The 19,420-nt window shown below is 38.8% G+C and overlaps 1 protein-coding gene across 1 annotated transcript in view; it reads right to left on the minus strand.

Moving 5' to 3' along the window:
* The window catches only part of DEUP1 (deuterosome assembly protein 1), a 47,621-nt gene extending 28,727 nt beyond the window's left edge, over nt 1-18,894 (minus strand). The window contains exons 1-5 of the mRNA XM_030476361.1: nt 18,829-18,894; nt 17,883-17,947; nt 10,130-10,301; nt 8,668-8,763; nt 2,562-2,696 (exon numbers count right to left, since the gene is read on the minus strand). Coding sequence (XP_030332221.1) covers nt 2,562-2,696; nt 8,668-8,763; nt 10,130-10,301; nt 17,883-17,926 — 447 coding nt within the window. The 5' untranslated portion in view covers nt 17,927-17,947; nt 18,829-18,894. The remainder of the gene's footprint in view (nt 1-2,561; nt 2,697-8,667; nt 8,764-10,129; nt 10,302-17,882; nt 17,948-18,828) is intronic.
* Nucleotides 18,895-19,420: the final 526 nt, after the last annotated feature.

The raw sequence follows: 19,420 nt of genomic DNA on the forward strand, positions 1-19,420 counted from the left end.
ATTTTTCATACTGCATAATTAATCAAATTACAGCATTGTGTTACATTATTTTCACATCTTAATCTTGACAAAGGTTATTCTCAGCTGGATCAGACAGGTTCACACTAGTGATACATTTAGTCAACGATAGATGTATAATCCATTTATTATTCTTATAGTAGCAGATGTTGGCAGCTGTGCTGTGGTCCAAAGTGTAGTAGCAATTCTGGTGGTAAGGACTCTTCTATGTGGAAGAGACAGCAACGTTATGTAAAGCTAGAATGTGTCTAGGATGTGTCCTGTTATGTAGGCAGTCACACGAAGATTGCAGAGGTTAGTCCTGTATCTTATGGAATAACATAGAAGACAGGCAAGTCCAAAATCAAGATCTTAAAACCCTGTTTAATTGCAGTTTAAGTATAGAAATACTTAAAATCTACTAGATCTTTTTTGTTTTAAAAGTTCTCAAAGTGTCCAAATAATCTACGACATAGATCTACCTACATCTACATAAATCTAGTTAAGTCTGTAAGTCTTTACAATGCTTAGCAGCTAGGCAACTACCTCACACTTTCAACTGGTATTCCTCTGCTTACTCTCCCTACAGGACCCAGTTCAGTAAATGCTCAAAGCACACACTACTTTATTATGATCTTTACAAAGGATGGACAGAGAACATGTAATTTTTTTTGGTGATCCTCTTATGCTTCATTAGACTGGTTGTTAGACTGTTCTTCCCATACATGGAAGACTCAGTTTAGTAATCTTCTTTCCAGGCAGAATCTGAATGAGAATCTTTCCATGTTAATTTTCTTCCTAACGAACATTATTTTTCAATAGGTTCTGGCTTTTGAAGTCATTTCTCTTTGCACAGGATACCAACAGATTTATTGGATAAGTAAAAAAGAAGCAGCAAAATGCACAGCTAGAGATTATATACTCAGTTATAAGCAATGAGACTGAATATCAGTTTCTGCACCAGTGAATGTAGCCAGAAGAGTATTTGAGGAGAAACCACCACTTGGAGGCACACTCTTGATGTGGCAGTTCTCTGTGCTGGCCAACTCTTCTATTGGCCCAGTAAGTATCTGATTACTCCACAGATCATAAAGTAACTCCTAACGCTGAGAAGTCAAGGCCAGGCTTTATGATCAGAAATCAGTACCTTCCTGTATCCAAGAAGAAGTCAGATAAATTCCATTCTGTGTCCAGAAGGATAGGTAATGTGACCAAATCCTGTCTGCCACATCTCATATTACCTAGTCCCCCAGTCAGTATGCTGGATTCTGTGGAATGTATTTTTAAGTGCCTAATCCTTCCTCATGTGTTACCTCGGGAAGCTAGGCACTGATGTCAAGGTTTTGGGTTGCTTCAGGCACATAGATGTTGACAAGATATGGAATCATAGAATCATAGAAGTTTGGGTGGGGAGGGACCTTCAAAGGTCATCTAACCCAACTCCCCTGCAATGAGCAGGGACATCTTCAACTAGATCAGGTTGCCCAAAACTGCATCCAGCCTGACCTTGAATATCTCCAGGGATGGCACATCTACCACCAGTGTGGGCAACCTGTGCCAGTGTTTTACCAACCTCATTGTAAAGAATGTTTTCCTCACATCCAGCCTGAATCTCCTCTCTTTTATTTTAAAACCATCACCCCTCATCCTATCGCAACAGGCCCTGCTAAAAAGTCTCTCCCCATCTTTCTTACAGGCCCCTTTTAAGAACTGAAAGGCTGCAATAAGGTCTCCCAGGAGTCTTCTCCAGGCTGAACAACCCCAACTCTCTCAGCCTTTCCTCATGGAGAGATGCTCCATCCCCCTGATCATTTCTGTGGCCCTCCACTGGACCCTTTCCAACAGGTCCATGTCTTTCCTGTACTGAGGACTCCAGAGCTGGATGCAGCACTCCTGGTGGGGTCTCACCCGAGCAGAGTAAAAGGGCAGGATCACCTCCCTCAACCTTCTGGTCACACTCCTTTGGATGCACCCCAGGATACGGTTGGTCTTCTGGGCTGCAAGAACACACTGCTGGCTCATATCCAATCTTTCATCCACCAGTATGCCCAAGTCCTTCCCCTCTGGGGTACTCTCAATTCCTTCATCCCTCAGCCTGTATTGAGATGTGTGCAACAAACAGTTTTCCAATACTAAATCCTGTTTCTATCTAGCCCTTCATGGTTGAGGTTGTCCTGAGATCTATAAAACTTGAATTAATGGTAGGAATTATGTGAATGTATCCTGCATATGTAAAAGGTCTCATGCTTCAAGAGATTATATTACCCAGTACAGGAAAATATAATCCAGGATAATATATCCAGTAATCAGGAAAAAATAAAATTAATTTATAGTTACACTTATGAAGAAAATTATCTATATTAACTCCTAATATTACTAAAAAATCAAATAAAAGTTGGATAAAAGAACAAAACCTGAATATTAGTTATGCACCTTTTCTTGCCAGAGCAAGAAAATGATATAATTTTTGTACAATTATCAGGAAATGAAAGTTTACAACTGTAAGCCACAAATCAGTTCTAAAGGCACATTTAAACTAGAATATAACAACAAAGTATTCTTACCTCCAGTTTCTTGTATGAATCGCTCAGTTCAGATGGCATCTCTATCCTTTCCTCATGTTTTTCTCTACTTTCAACCTTTTTTTGTTTTAACTGATGTAACCGTAGCTTTTCGTAACTATGTGTCAACTTTGAAAGCTAAAAATGAAAGCAGAGTTGAACATGCAGAATCTATCAAAGATGATCACGTGGCCAAAGTTTTCCTTAAACTACAATCCCCGACTGCAGCTTCAGCATTCTGTATATTTAATCAGTGTAACAAAGAGTTAATCAATAAAGTTAATTTATTAGAGATGAACAACACTAAGCTCTCATATAAATGTTAACTAACTGTTCGCATGGGTTCATCTGGCAGCTGCTTAATTCTGCTGAAGTCCTTTATGGCACTGTTACCCACAGTGTCGTTTCCTCCACGAGGTCTATATGGAATGTTCCATACTTGTTTACTGCCATCTTGTGTTGACATTTTTAAAGGGTGCTTCACTACCCAAGTGAAGGATCAGCATTAATGCATTTTAAACTTGAATGTTTCTTTTTTATCATGAACATGGTTGAAACATTATACATGTGATGATTGCATTCCTCTGGAATCGTTAAGTACCAGAGAGTATCTATGGGAATTAGACACTAAGTTCTGTTCTGCCTATGGATCTTACCATGAAAGCATGGCTTGGGAGTCAGAGGTGAAGGAGTCAGAAGCAGAGAAAGGAGAGGACCAGTAGAAGTACCAGTCTCTTCAGAAGGTACCAGCTTCTTCAGCAAAACAGCCTGTCTGATCAACAGTGAGCTATACTACACAAGCAAAGGGCCTGTGGCCATTAGCAGGTTTGATACAGCAAACTGACATTTACTGGTAGAGATGTGTACAGCTGGGTTTGAAAGAAAAAACAAGAAAATCAAGTATATTGACAAAGGACACACTAAAAATATGGTCTTGAGGGATGCCGAGTGAAAGAACTTTGTGAAGGATGTTGAGAAGAAAAGAAGCTTACAACTGTGAATGCTGATCATGTCTCATGTTGTTCTGTTCCTTCAAATTCAGGTATATATGACTTAAGAATTCTGACTCTAACATGAAGTTCTTTGACTAAGTAAACAAAATCTATAAAATCTCATGTTTTTGTTAACTGCTCCAGTGGACTACTGTCTGGAAAAGAAATTACTTCCAAGGAAGTAGTTGGAAATGGAACAGACCCCCATTACACAGACCAGGAATGAGCAATTGAGATCTGCGCAGATAACAAAGATGGCCAAGCAGTCCAGAAAAGATACAGAGCAGAAACTGGAGTTCAAAAATCGTCTGGAAACTTCCTAGAGACATTTGAGATCATTTTGGGAACTCCTACTCTGGAACAGCAAAAAAGAATTGAAAAGATGACCAGAAGATAGATTGTCCTAGACTACAAAGTTTCATGAAATGGGGAGGCTGGGATAGAGTTAATTTTCTTCCTCGTACTGGTGCAGTGCTGTGTTTTGGATTTAGTCTGAGAATAATGCTGATAACACACCAGTGTTTTAGTTGTTGCTAGGCAAGTGCTTAACTCTAAACCCAGGACTTTTCAGTCTCTCATGCTCTGCCAGTGAGGAGGGGCACAAGAAGCCAGGAGGAAACAGAGACAGGACACCTGACCCAAACTAGCTAAAGGAGTATTTCATACCACAGCACATCATGCCCGGTATTTAAAGTGGGGGGGGCTTACCTGGAAGAGACCAATTGCTGCTCAAGTCAGGCTGGGTATCAGTCAGCAGGTTGTGAGCAACTGTATTGTGCATCATTTGGGTTTCCTGAATTTTATTCCTCTTCCTTGCTTTTTCCTATTATTATTATTATTATAATGTTTTATTTTATGTCAATTATTAAACTGTTCTTATATCAACCTGTGGGTTTTACCTTCTTCCAATTGTCTTCCCTATCCCTCTGGTGTGAGGGGTGGGGAGGAGTGAGCGAGCGGCTGCATGGTGCTGAGTTACCAGCTGGGTTTAATCCATGACACTATGACAGAAGGTCCAGGGACAGATTTGCCCAACTTGGAATTTCTGAATATAAATCCTGTAACATGTACTTACGGACTTGAGGTATCATCTTCAAAACAAAATCAAAAGTCTTGCAGAGAAGCTACCTATATGTGAAATTGACCTTGCCAGACAGCACAGTTACGGTACAATATTTAAAATGGATCAGAGTATCCAAGTTCAAGCAACATGGAACTCAGTGACTTTGGAAGAAAGATATTCTTTTTCAAATAACAGGAGTTTTGCTCTTGAATATTATGGCATGTGTGAACTGCCTGCGAAGAGCAAACTCACATGAAGACAAGTATTAGACTATTCATGTCAAAAGGTAAGGAAATACAGGATCCAACACTTCAGCAAATGAGTCCAAAATGGAGCAGAATAGTCAAAATGAGAATATTCAATTTGAATATTAGATTTAATGAAAGTAGGCTATTTCAGACAGATTATTGTCTGGATGTTATCACAGCCAGAAACCAGACTAAAGCCCAAGAATGCTTTCATTTAATGCTAGATAATTGCTTTAAAAATAACATCCAAGTTGTTCTTTTTGCATGTAGCACAAGTGGCATTTTAGTGAGTTCTGGGGTAGAAGACTTCATCTAAGTTTAGATTTCTGGAAGTTAGACATCCATGCCTGAGTTACTCTGCATTAGAAAAGCTGCCTCCAAAAGCTTAGTCATTTCAGCTACCTGAAATTCTTGTCATAAACTGACATGAATTATATTCTAGGGGTGTCCATTTCCTTGATAGTAAAGGGAGCCTGAGCTAGCTCAGATGTAGCCATCTAGCTTTTAGATGTCTGAGACAATTAGTTGCCAAAGTGCTTAGAGCAAGAATGGATTCTTGTTCTTTTGCTGAGGGATTTCTGTTGCTTTCAAAAGGAGAATAACTGCCAAACACTAATAAAGAAAAAAATTATGGACAAAAGTAATGAATATGAACCCTTAAAGTTTTTGCTATTTAATTATGACGAAGTGGTGTACATTTGAATTAGTGCAGCAATGTGACCTAAGAACTTCAGGTTACATATCAGGAGTTGCTTCCCCAATACAAGAAAAACACAGGTTTTTCTGCATTCAAGAGGCACACAATCAATTCAGTGGGAATGTTGGTCATTGAACAGCTGCTTTTATCAGGAGCAAGGTTAAAAAGCACAGAGGACCACAGAAGCAGGAGTATATCAGAGAAATTTGTTCTGAATAGACCAGCATTCTGAGAGCAAGAAAAAGCCATCCTATTTCTACCAAGATTAGGAAGGAACAAAAATTGGGAAGGATTTGAAGAATACATCTGCAGAGAAAAATACAATGTTACCGGTAAATAGTAACACCCCCCTTGTGCAAAACTAAAGTGTAGCTGTTAAGATTTTACAGCATAGAAGGAGGTCTAACTTTCAAGTGAGGGGAAGAACCAAAGGAGACAAAGGAGATAAGGCAAAGGTTGGTATTGTCAGGGAAGCTCCAGACTTTCGGTACGAGTTTGTGCAGCTCAGAGTCAAGGAAACTGAAGTAATTCTATTGCAGACACCACAGCACTGTAATTTAAGACAGAAACTCAATGAGGAGGTGTGGCAAAAGCTGGAGGAGCAGAGCGGGATAGACCTACTGTCTGTCATAGGAATTTTTCTGGAATGAATTGGAATTATTGTGACAGGCAAGCTTTCTGTTTATCACATAGAGAATCTAGGCAGGCCTCCTAGCTTAGGCACTCTACTGGATGGATATTTCATGAAGAAATATGGTATGGTGAAAGGAGAAGAATGGGAATTGGAAATAAAATGCAAATGGCACCAGTGCTGGAACCTTTGGTGAAATAAATAGAATGACTGAGAGAAAGGAAATGTTTGGAGGCATAGATTGGGAAAGTGATGTATGTTCGTAAGAGCTAGAAATCCAAACTTGTTGCATAAAGATAAATGAAGAAGTGATCAGGACACTCGAAGAAAGGTTGGGTGGTCTGAGTGGTGAGTAAAAAGGAGAAGCCTGGCAAGAAGTATAACCAGGTTTACAGAGAGAACCATGTGGGTTAGGAGAGATAAGATTGTTTACAAAAAACACAGAGAAAACAGATTGTATTGACCCAAGAAAATGACTTAGAGGTAATGAACAACTTCCAAACCAACATTTTGAAAGTTTCAATTTCAAAATGTTCCCTTTCAGTGAAGTAATTATCAACAACAGGTAACATAAACCCATTTTTAGCATATGATAAATAAAACTTCGATGAAAAATGTTGCAGCAAATGTGAAAAAGGAGGAGAAAAGAGATCTGTTGTATTTTGGAAGGTAGTTCTGCACTGCTAAAAGTACCTTACAACTTCTATGTAAAAAGCCATGCTGTTTTTCATTGTATGATGTTTATCGTCTCAGTAATCATGTTAAGATATGGTTTCTTTTCCTGTAATTTGTGTCAATTATAAAATAGCTTTTATTTCTAGCTACTTTCCAAAATGATTTCAACTGTTAATTACATAACAACCAAAACATTCATTGCTTACACACAGAGCTGTTTGCCAACCAAATTTCCATATATAAAAGAAAAAATAAAGAGAACATGAACTTAAAAGTAAGTTATACATTTATTCATTTGATGGGTTTGGGTGATGTTATCACCACTAAATGAATACAATATGATAAATATATTTATATATATAAATATATATTTTATATATATTATATATAAATAATGATATACAATTTATGCAACCGGATGATTCCATGGTAAGTGTGATGACTGAGAATTTTTAATTGTAACACTAAATCTCTGGTAGGAGAATCCAGTGAAGGAAACAGAAAAACAAAAAAAACCAATGCAGAATTGTGTATGTTAACTTGTTAAAATCTGAGAAACAGAATAGACTGAAGTTTGATAAGAATTTAGATTCATTATTAAAGTTGAAAATAATGAAGAAACAAAAAGACAGACACAGAGCAAACACAGCCAAATACAATCATAGAATCATAGAACCATAGAGTGGTTTGGGTTGGAAGGGACATTTAAACATTGCCTATTCCAACCTCCCTGCCATGGGCAGGGACACCTTCCTCTAGACCAGGTTGCTCCAAGCCCCTGTGTCCAACCTGGCCTTGAACACTGCCAGGGGTGGGGCTGCCACAGCTTCTCTGGGCACCCTGTGCCAGCGCCTCAGCACCCTCATTAGGAAAAAAAGCAAATATCCTTCCTTAGGTACAATCTAAGTCTACCCTCTTTCTGTTTAAAACCCTTGCTCATTCTGTTACTACAGGCCATGGTAAAAAGTCTTTCCCCATCTTTCTTATAAGCCCTCATTAAGTACTGAAAGCCTGCAATAAGGTCTTCCCAGAGCCTTCTCCAGGCTAAACAACCCCAACTGTCTCAGCCTTTCCTCATAGGAGAGATGCGCCAACCCCCGATCATCTCTGTGGCCCTCCTCTGGACCTGCTCTAACAGGTTCATGTCTTTCCTGTGGTAAGGATCCCAGAGCTAAACACAGCACTCCAGGTGGGGTCTCGTAAGAGTGGAATAGAGGGGGAGAATCACCTCCCTTGACCTGCTGGCCACGTATCTTCTGATGGAGCTCAGAATATAGTTGCCCTTCTGGGCTGCAAGTGCATTCTGAAATAAATAAAGCCAAACCAAATTCCCAGCGTTAATAATCCAAGTTACTCTAGTTTTGATACTATGTTCCCTCAGGGAAAGCTATCAGACCACTTCAATAATCCCTGTAAAACAGGCAAACTAAACCCAGAAAAACTTGTGGCAAACACATGATGAGAACAGTTTAAGTCTAAATATTCCTAATATGCATCAGAATCTTATTGACCTGAATCTAATTATGTATTTTATTCATTCACCAAGGTTTTGGTTTATTAGTCCAAAGTCAGGACATCAAGTATCTGTCTTCATAACAGATGTTGCAATCACATCAAAATCCATCAAAAGAATTTGGACATGTCACTACAGAAATGATACTGGAGCCTGGTAAGAAGCTGAAGTCATTATCATTTGTATGACAAGATTCATCTTTCCCAAACCCATAAAGGTACATCTATACCATTAGGCATTAGGCTCTTTATAGCGCAATAATAAAATAATGAAACTGACAGGTTTCTTACCTCAGATTTCAGTGCTTGAAGCTGAATTTCATAATTCTGAGCCATTTCATATTTAGTTTTCTGTAAGTCTTCCAGTTTCTGTTGAAGTAGTCCCACCTACAGTTACAATAAGTATTCAAACTTACCTTTTCTGAAATGTTCCTAAATATGCCGGTTTTGGATTAGTAATTTGAAACTTTGAAAGCAGATGCATGCTTAAAAGATAGATGCTAAAAATATATACTCATTCAGTAACTTACTAATAAAACTGGATACCACAAACCCAGATTGTGTCAAAATCAAGTTAGGGATTTTATAGTAAAAAGCCTCACTGTATGCTTATGTTATGATTTAATGATAATACTGTATAAGTCTGTCATGAAAGACTATTTAATGCAGGTTTTCTGACCCAGCTATATGAAGGAACTGCCATGCTCCATTAAGAAAGTTTTGCTTGAATGGCTTACACAATCCTATTAATGACTTCCAACTAGTTATGTCCAAATTATTGGGAGATACTGTAGTCTTATTTCAGCTCCCTAAGTACCGTGCCAAACTGGTGTCTTGAAGATATCTTGAATTACCTGAGTTGCACAGAGATCAGAGAAATATGACAAAGAGCATGCATGACATCTATATTTTTCAGGTAGGAGCAGCTAGAAGATAGGTAGAATATGCTGAAGTATTTCAGGTAACATCTCTGTAGAGGCAAATAAATTGATGCTTTAAGGATTGGATTAGCTGAATTATTCTCTTGGCTCCTCTGACTGCAGTGACTAAGGGCAAGTTCCCAATTGCTCATTAGGGAGAGTTATTTCATTTTCAAAACTCCCTCTGGCAGTTCAGACACTTAGCTCACACAATGATGCCCAACTGTAAACATCTAACCTCAGATGTCTTGAACTAGAACTGAATGCTATGCTAGGATTTACTGATGCTTCCGAATGAATATGCAGCAGACAAGGCTATGAAGTACGGGCAGCATCAGGTACACTGGGGCTTTCAGTTTGATAAGCAAGTCTAAGTGGTGATACAATTTGAATCTTCACTATTAATAATAAAATTATCATACAAAGTATATCATGTAAAATGATAAAAATCAGGTATAAACAGGAAATCCAAAGATGTAATTTTGTGAAACTTTGTGAACTGTACATTTCTATTTAAAATTTCTGATGAAACTGGAAGTGTTGGCATTTAGAAAAAACATCACATTATCTTTTTACAGGTAAACTGAGGATATTTGATTTAGTCTTTAGGGAAATAGAAGGAATATGAGACTTTCAATGACATTTTTACAATCACTTTTCGAACAGAAGCACACTGTAAGGCAAAACACTAAGGATAATTAGTGACCTTTAGAGGGTGTTTGGTATTTTTACATGCTAGAACAAACACGTCTTCTTATAGAGCATTTAAAGCGTACTATTAACTAACTACCAGAATAAATACTTTCTTTATAGAATGTGATATTCTTAAATACCTCTTGACCTTTTTGATCCAGTTCGCTTTGGGCACTTGCTAATTCTTGATTCTGGATATCCATCTTTGCTTCTAAAGCTTTCATCTTCCTTTCCCATTCCACTTTCTTGCTGTTTACCACGATGTCAATTTGATGCACTAGCTCCGGAAGTTCAGTTTCACATGCAGAAGTTCTAATAATGTAAAAAAAAGAGATTTTTTTTTTTTTTTTTTAAATAGAGAATAAGGGAGAAAACAATTTTTTAGTTACATTGCTAAGATTTTATTTTCATTCTGATGGAAATAACCAATATTCAACATCAGGAAGAAAGAAATGGGAACATCAAATGATGCCTTCAAATGCAGGTAGAATCTCACTTCATCTGAAGTTTGCCTGAAGTCAAAATCAGAGTATTTAGCATATTCTGGACTATTTACCTATCTCAAATGCTTTTTGATACCCTCTTACTCCTTCAGGGACGAACTGTGAAATAAGCAGAAGTTGAGTTGAAAGTATCCACGCCCAAACCTCAATGGACAAGTATAGGAGAAGCTGAATATAAAGTTGCTAATGGGCACGGGACTTCCCACTAAGAGTACATAAGGATGGAAGCAGTTTGTTGGAGGAAGTTATCAAACAGCCAGCTTTAGTGAACCGCAATTCTTAACTGCTAGTTCAACTTTTACACTCTGGTTTTCCCATTCTGTTTGTGGAAAATGGACTTAAATAACAAGATGACTCGTATAATAATAGTAAGATCTTATTCTACTACAAAGCACAGAAGTGAGTGCATTTTGAAAAAGAACTTCTCTTTGGTGTGGTGGATTTCATAGAGATTTGTACAATATCTACAACATAAACATTAGATTTTTTTTCCCCAAAGTTCTGAGGTTTAATTTGGAATACATCCCCTGCATTACACCTTCATTGTCAGTAATAGACAATGTCTTATTCTGTTGCTTTAGGAATATGATGTGTCCTAAGTAACAAAATAATGACATATGGTGAATTTATGCTATATTAGGAACTGCCTTTGTCTGGACAGTGTGAAGCAATGCTTAAATCAGCTGATGCAAACCGTTTAGCACATATATACAAAGTATCTGAACTTTAGTGTGGAGATTTCTTTACACCAAATCCATTCCATACCAACTTTGTGTTTGATGATGAATATAAAAAACCCTGAAATTGATGCACATTATAGAAAATCTGGCTCTGGATGCTTTTTTATGCAAGAGATTGCATAATTCTTGCTACACTCTAGAGCTTTTTATTTGTAGAAAATTACTATTTTGCATCAAAATGATACAGTCTTTCTAGGGTATATGAGATTTCTTTACTGAGGTTTATTGCCCAGTTAACCTGAACTGCTTTATGAGCTGGTAGCTTCTCTCAATGTGTACATTTACAGCTGGCATTTTAGAGTTGCAATGATTTACTTAAAAGTCAGAATCATTCTAGAACTCACGGATCTGTTCATCTTCCAGTGAAAAATTCCAGTTTGTTTTTTCTCTTTTTATGTCACAATTAAATAAAACTGTTTATTGAAATGTTCCTGGACATTTTATTTTCCTGATTTACTGCTTCTTATCAAATTAACCTGGGATTCTAGAGTTTTGGAAAAATGATAAATGAGACAATGTACACTCCTGCCCAATTCTTCACCATAAAATAAAGAAGGGGAATTTTATTCCATTAACATTCAGAGGTGCTATTGGACTGCCACAAAGAAGACTTAGCTATTGAACAAATTGCTTAACTATGTATAGGAACCCATAAATTTTCTATAAAACTTAATTTCCATTGAGTTATATGGAAAAAAAAAATCAAGTCTATTTTGTATCACTGTGATTAATTACACACCACCAAACCCAATCTCTTATTTCTCAGTCACTGAAGACTTCAATTTAATCTCAGTTTACTTAAATTGAGATGCTAATTCTAGATCAGAATTCGTTCAGACAGTGCTTCTGATAAAAGCCTTTAGCAGACTTCCTACTGTATCACTTGCTTTGTGCCATTTATCAACTTCATTTGTTTTTTGAAAATTCATACACAGAATGTTGGCTGTAGATATTTTTATACTAAGGGGCACGTATCTCACTGGAGTGAAAGAAAATTTTCCCTGACTCTTTCTAACCAGGGGATTAATGTCTTGAGTTTTTAAACTTTTGACGGGTAGCATCTCTTTCATTTCACTTTCTGTAAACATTTACTTCCCACACACCTGTTTTAGTGGCATCTCTTACCTGCATATCCTGTTCTCACATGAGTTAACTGTTCATAAACATTTCAACTTCTTTCTCGTTTCTTTTTGAGAGCTTTTCTAGTACCTTTCTTCTTACCTGTTCTAATTTTAATTGCTTTACTTCTTTATTCTAAATAAGAGATTCTATTTATGTTACCCTAATATACAGCTTTATTAATTTCTGTGGAAGACACACTTTCATCTTATCTTTATCACATATTCTTTAGTAATTGCAACCACCTCTTGGCCATGAAACAGAATGTTCTCATTTAAAATCTTAAAATTATTCTTATCAATGGTATGATCTGATCATTGTGTGAATTTCTGCATTTTTCCCTCTGTGGCAATTTAGAGGTTTCTGTATCCAATTACTGCCATACCTAAATGAAGGTACAAATATAATCAGTGTTCTTTCTCCACTGTCAACTCTCTCACCCTTATCTCAACCAGTTACACGGTTAGTAAACTGTTAGTGGTACTTCTGCTTTCTCTTCACTTTTTGCATTTGTCATAGTGTATTCACAGAATCACAGAATCATGAGGGTTGAAAGGGACCTTTGGGGATCATCCAGTCCAACCCCCATGCCAAGGCAGGGCCACCTAGAGCAGGTTCCACAGGATTCGTTTTACAACTGAAGTTTAATCTACATTTCTAGTTCCTCATGCTGTTGCATAATTTTCAAGTCTCTTCTTTCTCTTTTTTTTTGGTTTTGATTAGAAGCCTCTATTGAATTCCCCGTTGATAAAACCAACAATTGTATTCTTTTGTAAATTTATTAACTATCCCTCCTGGTATCTAAACTGGTGCAAAAAATGTATTGTAACCTATTACTTTTCATGATAATAAATTTAGCCTTCTGTTAAATGAATTTCTTCACTTAAAATAATCTCGGAATGCTGTGACATCATTTTGAGTTATGACATGCTCCATTTTCCTTTTAATAATATTACTTATCTCACTGGCATTTTCCCCCAAAGTAAAAGTGATGGCCACTGGTTATAATTAAATTGGTTCTTTCATTTATAAAAACTTAAATGCTATGTATTCTCTTGACTGCTGACAGTACACACCTCTGTGCACCTCTGTGTGCACATAAAGTGCCTTTCTGATAGCTAATCAGTTTGCAGCCATTCTAATATCTCTATGGCACAATGGTTCATTAAAATGAGCATAGCTATTTCCTTAAAATGAGAATAGCTATTATTTTATGAAATAATTGCCATAGAGACAGTCACACAGAGACAAAAGACCATGCAGCATGTGAATAATGAAGCAGGAACCTAGAAAAGGGTTAATGATAAAAAGCACAGCAGTGTGCCTGTATCTGCTCCATCCTAGGAAGTGTTGGAGAGGCTTTCAGTACCCAAAATTAGCAGAGAATGTCATTTTGTGTCACGAACATCGCAAACTCGCATATGTTTTTGGGGGACAAAAGAGAATGTGCCAAGCAATTAGGAGCTCTACTTTAGCAGAACTGCACTTAACCAAACACAAACTGAGCCATGTGCGCAGAGGCAATATCCCTCTTGCCAGTGAGCCTTCAACTGCTGAGGATGCTGCCAGCACAGTGCTGAAGAACATGTGAGGCAGCTAACGTGCTCCTCATTGTAAGCGACTGTGCAAACCAAGACTTCATGTAAGCAGATGCTTTTACTCCTCGTAGTTGATGTCACCACCTTGTGTGAATGCTAGCATGAAAATGCTTCCTTTCTTTTCTGGTAATGTTTCACATTGCAGCTGTGAAGCCAGCTCTCCAGATGTCTGTCCTCCCCGTGCCCATGTTGAAGTCCCCTGTCTGTAGGTTGTGCTCTGGATCAAGCACTGGTCCCACACACTGTGCGTTTCATATCCTGCATGCTCAACTTCTGACTGCACTACACTAAAAAAAGAGTTCCTTAACATGGGTAGGTGTCTATTGAATATACGTTTTTTGTTCTTAAATGGTGCATATACCTTGTTTTGATAATTACTACAGGGAAATGGAGGAAATTTGTTACATTTACAATATCATCATTAAAACTCAACGTGATTTTTTATGGTAAAATTCTTTAAAACTTTTTTATCAACAAAGTCTTAAAACTTCACCATTATGCTAAGCTTGCAAAGGCTTTTTAAATGCAAACATCAATCTTAATGTCTTTTTAATGTTAAAACTGTTAGCAATGCCATCTTAAAAATTTAGTATGAGTCATAGAATGATAATAACCAAAGTGCAAGCAAGCAGTACACTGTGATGTATGGATCACAAAACAAAAATACCCCCCTTCGAGTGCCTGAAACTCATCTCAAAATAGCATTAATGATGCAGTAAGCTTTGATTCCCTCTGGGTGGAATATAAAATGGGATTTTAAAAACAGAAGATGAAGTGACAATGGATCAGGACTACCTTTTCTTTGATACTGCTCTAAGGATGTGCCCTTCCAGCCTCATGTAATGCCAGGTGGCAACACTTTGGTGAACCACTAGCAATGACTCAGCTATCTGATTTTAGTCTTCAGAAACGGGCACCTCATTATGTGCCACATGGATCACCTAAAGGTTGTTACGCAAGTGCAAATGCAACCTCAAGCCTGGATCATTGGGTTATCCTTTCAGATCCACCATGGCTGACATCTTTCCCTCTTCAGTTTCACCTGTCTCCTTGAGATCATCCCGCAGAAAGCAAGTCCTGCAGCTGTGGCTAGAGAATTTTCTCCCAACAGCTCTTGCATGCTGCTTTAAATGTAGAACCACCAATATATAAAAGGGAGTGCTGAAGAAAGAATCCCTTCTGAAATAGCTTCTCAGTCTATCTTCACCTTCTCTGTCTAATTCCTTACTTAGATCCTCTAGGTACAGCTGCAGCTGAAAAAGGAAAGCTGTACCTTAAGCTGCAGATTACTGCTGCTGTTCTGCTGCCAGAACTACTCTGTATAATGGTTATGGTGTTACAAACAGATCTGCATAAGGATGTGTTTGGTAGTTATCCCCACCTACTAGCATAGAGGTATTACTGGCTGCTGTAATTCTTATTTTAGTCCATTCAGTGTTTCGAAAAGTGCTAATTATCCCCCTCAGAATATGGCCAATCATGTGGTATCACAATTGTGAGAATTTATTTTGATCTCTTATGAAGACAGGCTGAGAGAGTTGGGGTTGTTGAGCCTGGAGAAGAGAAGGATCTGGGGAGACCTCAGGGCAGCTTCCAGTGCCCAAAGGGGCTGACAAGAAACCTGGAGGAGGGCTTTTTACAAGGACATGTAGGGACAGGACAAGGCAGAATGGCTCTAAAATGGCAGAGGGGAGATTGGGATCAGACATTAGGAAAAAAATTCTTCCCTGTAAGGGTGGTGAGGCGCTGGCACAGGTTGCCCAGAGAAACTGTGGCTGCCCCATCCCTAGCAGTGTTCAAGGCCAGGTGGGACGGGGCTTGGAGCAACCTGGCCTAGTGGAAGGTGTCCCTGCCTGTGGCAGAGATGTTGGAATAGATGATCTTTAAGGTCCCTTCCAAATTTAGACAACCCAAAATCCAGATAATAAGTTTTACCATCTCTGAGCCTTTATCACGAATGATTTTTGTACTAGTTAGTCCTTTCTAACTCTATCTATCTGTCCTTTGCTTTGGAGTTCTGCACAGTTCTGTATTTTTCTGACTGTTTCTTAATAGACATAGAAAGATTATTATTGTCCATACACTTTAGAATAAAGTTGTAATTTAGAAACTGACAATTTAAGAAACGTTTGGTTCATGCTGTCAGTCTCACTTCCATATCTTCCTCCCTTATTACTCAGGTTTGCTGACAAATAGGAAAATATGTATGTCCATACTTAGGCTAAACAAGCGAAACTTATGCAGAACAATGTTAACAAATATTTCCACCTTACATAGTACATTCACTTGGTTTTGATCCTTAACCCAGCTTCTAGAGCCAATATTGATTCATTTTGTCTTCTTTAAACTTGCTTTAAAAATAGGAAATGTATAAACCTGTTGTGATACAATAGTCCTTTAGAATCTTCTATCCCCAAATTCCATTACATGAACTAAACTGAATTTATTTAACAATTTTCAGCCATACAGAATCACACACAGCTGTGGATGGATAATTTGTGACTTATGAGTACTCGCAGCTGGGATGTAATTGTCATGATTTCCACCACCATTATTCAACCATCTTCCCAAAGTTTAAAGCTCTCTGCATTATCTCTGGAATACTCTCAGCATAGACTGAAACGAATATCTCCTGTCATTAGATGTGTATTTCAAACTGCTCTTCCAGATTCATTTTATAGCTCATGGAAATAAATAGCTACTGAGAATACCTGATTTATGATGGGACAAATCACTTTCTAGATTCATCTGCAATGGCCTGAAATTTCCCATGTGTTGATTACCACAAAGGCAAGGCAGAATCTGAACTCTTGAAATAGGCTTCTGACGTGTTGAAGTAGTACTCAAAGAGTAGTGATATTTTGATTATTTTTAAAATTCAAGTTTTTATATGACTGTATTTACCAATCATATCACTAACAAAAAGAATGTCCCTTCAAGCCATAAAAAGGGACACATTTTTTGGAATACAATATTTTACTGCAACAATTTTTTCCTGTCATGCAAAGTGCACACATTGTTCTTCAGTACAAAAGAGAGCACTTTCAAATCCTATTAAAACTTTCTTAGTCCAGAATAAGATGCGATAGAACATGTTTTTCTGCCATTTTATGAAATACTTTTACACTTAATATATGTCATATTGTCATATTACCTTGGACTGCTTCTTGGTAATAATGATAGATTAAAGTATTTTATATGAAAAATAGGTAATTTACAAAAAAATTTAAAAAATAGTTTATTTACAAATTATGATCGATAAATATTTTATTTATATGACGAATTACTTTTTATATTGTCATGTTCCTTGATCAGTCTGGATGGAATGAGGTCCTATATCATATCTCACCCATTTTTATACTTTAGAAAGATTTTGTGCTGTACTAAGGTTTTTTTAGATTAACACTAAAACAAGTAAACCTGGATTATGTCAAAAGCGATGATCGTGTTGTGATGAAAAGTACACAATAATCAGGGAGAAATTTTGTGGTTCTTACCTGTGCAAAATAAGACTAAGGCTTTAGCAATAATAGCCTTAGTTTTAAGATTTTTGAATGTTTAGGAGCTGTGATCTGGAAGTTTGTACTGCTGTAGCCCAGCAACTTCAGCTATTTTTTAAAAACAGTTTCAAAAGACATTTCTTAACGTCTTAATAAAACCCCACATAGCTTTCATTTTCCCCCTTTTCTTCAGGTATGAATATTTAAAAAAAATAAATAACCAACAGTCAGTAGATTATTGCCTAAAGCAGTAAGGTTTGTTGTCTTAATTATCACTAATCTCTCTAGTTCGCATAGAAAGCACCAGAAGAAATTGAAATATAATCACGTTTGCTTCTAAAATCAGTAATATTTTATGTTTCACATTTTTAATAAACCCTCATAACTCAATCTCATTGTATATTCAACTCCCAGACACTAAGTCATTACTTACTTAGTGACAGCTTGTTCCTGAAACGCTTCTAAATCCTGCTCCATATTATTCTTCGTTGTTTTAACCTGTTGAAATAACAAAACTTACAGAATTCAGATTCCTAAATGCATGCATTTACACAGCCAAGTGGTGCATATTGGGTAGTTCTATGCTTTCCTTTCAGTTTCTGTGATTCTTCCACTGCAAACAGGAGGGGAATGTAGCTCTAATTACAGGCTGGAATTGGCAAGATAAAAACTTCTGAAGTATGCTCAGCTTTGTGTCTTGCACTCAGTGCAGCACTGAGATACTAGAGGTATCTCTCCCATCCAGGGCAGTTTGCTTTGGGTCATGCCCTGTTGCGTGATGTCAGTGATTTGCCAAGACACCCTACAACACATAAACGTAAATATGTCATAGATCTATGGCTGCATTCATCAACACACCCCAATTAACCTATACCCAGGCTATAGTTGCTCTCAAACACAGTTTTGGACCCCTGGTGATGATTCATTCCCTTGCTCAGCAGATGCAACACTGAGACACGCAGTTACCTTGGCAGAAAGATCAGAACAACACTGTTGCTGGGACCAGCCCAGTACTGTGGGTCCAGCTGGACACAAGGACATGGGGCAAGCCCGGCATGCAAGAACAGGAACCAGCAACATCACAGACCTAATTCCTCGTGGTGGTAAGCAGAGGGGCTCTCAAAGTCATGGATACCACTACATATAGATGTGCGGACACTGCCACATGGCGCTGCAGCCTTGGTTCCACAGGGCACCAGCACCTGAGGTGACACTGCCACAGGGGCAGTCATGGCTCTAAGGGGACCAGCACCTGAGGTGACACTGCCACAGGACTCAGGAACCGGGGCAGCCCTGGCTGTGTCGGGCATCTGAGGAGACCGGGGCACTCACGGCACGTCCCGGACCCTGCGGCCGCCCATCCCCTTCCCTCCCGTTACCTGCCGCGCTCCCCCCGTCGCTCTTTCCGCCCTCGATGTCGCTACTGCCGCGGCATGGGCTCCGCAGCCCGGTCTGCCCCGCTGCCCCATCCCGCCCCGGCTCCCGCCCATTGCCGCCCCGGCCCGCCGCCGCTGCCGGCGGCCGTTGTGGATGCTGCCGGCCGGCTTCTCCCGTCGCCGCGGTAACGCAAAGGGCGGCCGAGCGAGGCGGGAAGGCGGGAGGGCGGCTGGGGCGGGACGGAACGGCTGAGGGGAGGGCGGCGGGGCTGAGGCAGGGCCCGGTGAGGCAGGGCTGTAGGAGGAAAGGAGGGTGCGAGGAGACCCCGCGGGGCCGCAGGGAGCTGCCGCGGGCACCCCGGTGTCACTCGTGTCCTTTGGAGGGCCCTGCGTCCATGCAGTACCCAGCTGCCCATGGCTTTGAAGGAAGCTGAAGTGAATTTCACCTCAGGAAATAGCACCCAGGGTAAAGAACATGTACTTTTGCTTTAGTATTAAGCTTTCTTTTTGCTGTTGGAGCAAGTTCAGAGGAGGGCCAAGAGGATGATAATGGGGTAGAGTGCCTCTCATTAGAGTCAGGCTGAGAATATTGGGG

This window comes from Strigops habroptila, chromosome 2 (genome assembly GCF_004027225.2).
Source record: "Strigops habroptila isolate Jane chromosome 2, bStrHab1.2.pri, whole genome shotgun sequence".
NCBI classification, from domain to species: Eukaryota; Metazoa; Chordata; class Aves; order Psittaciformes; family Psittacidae; genus Strigops; species Strigops habroptila.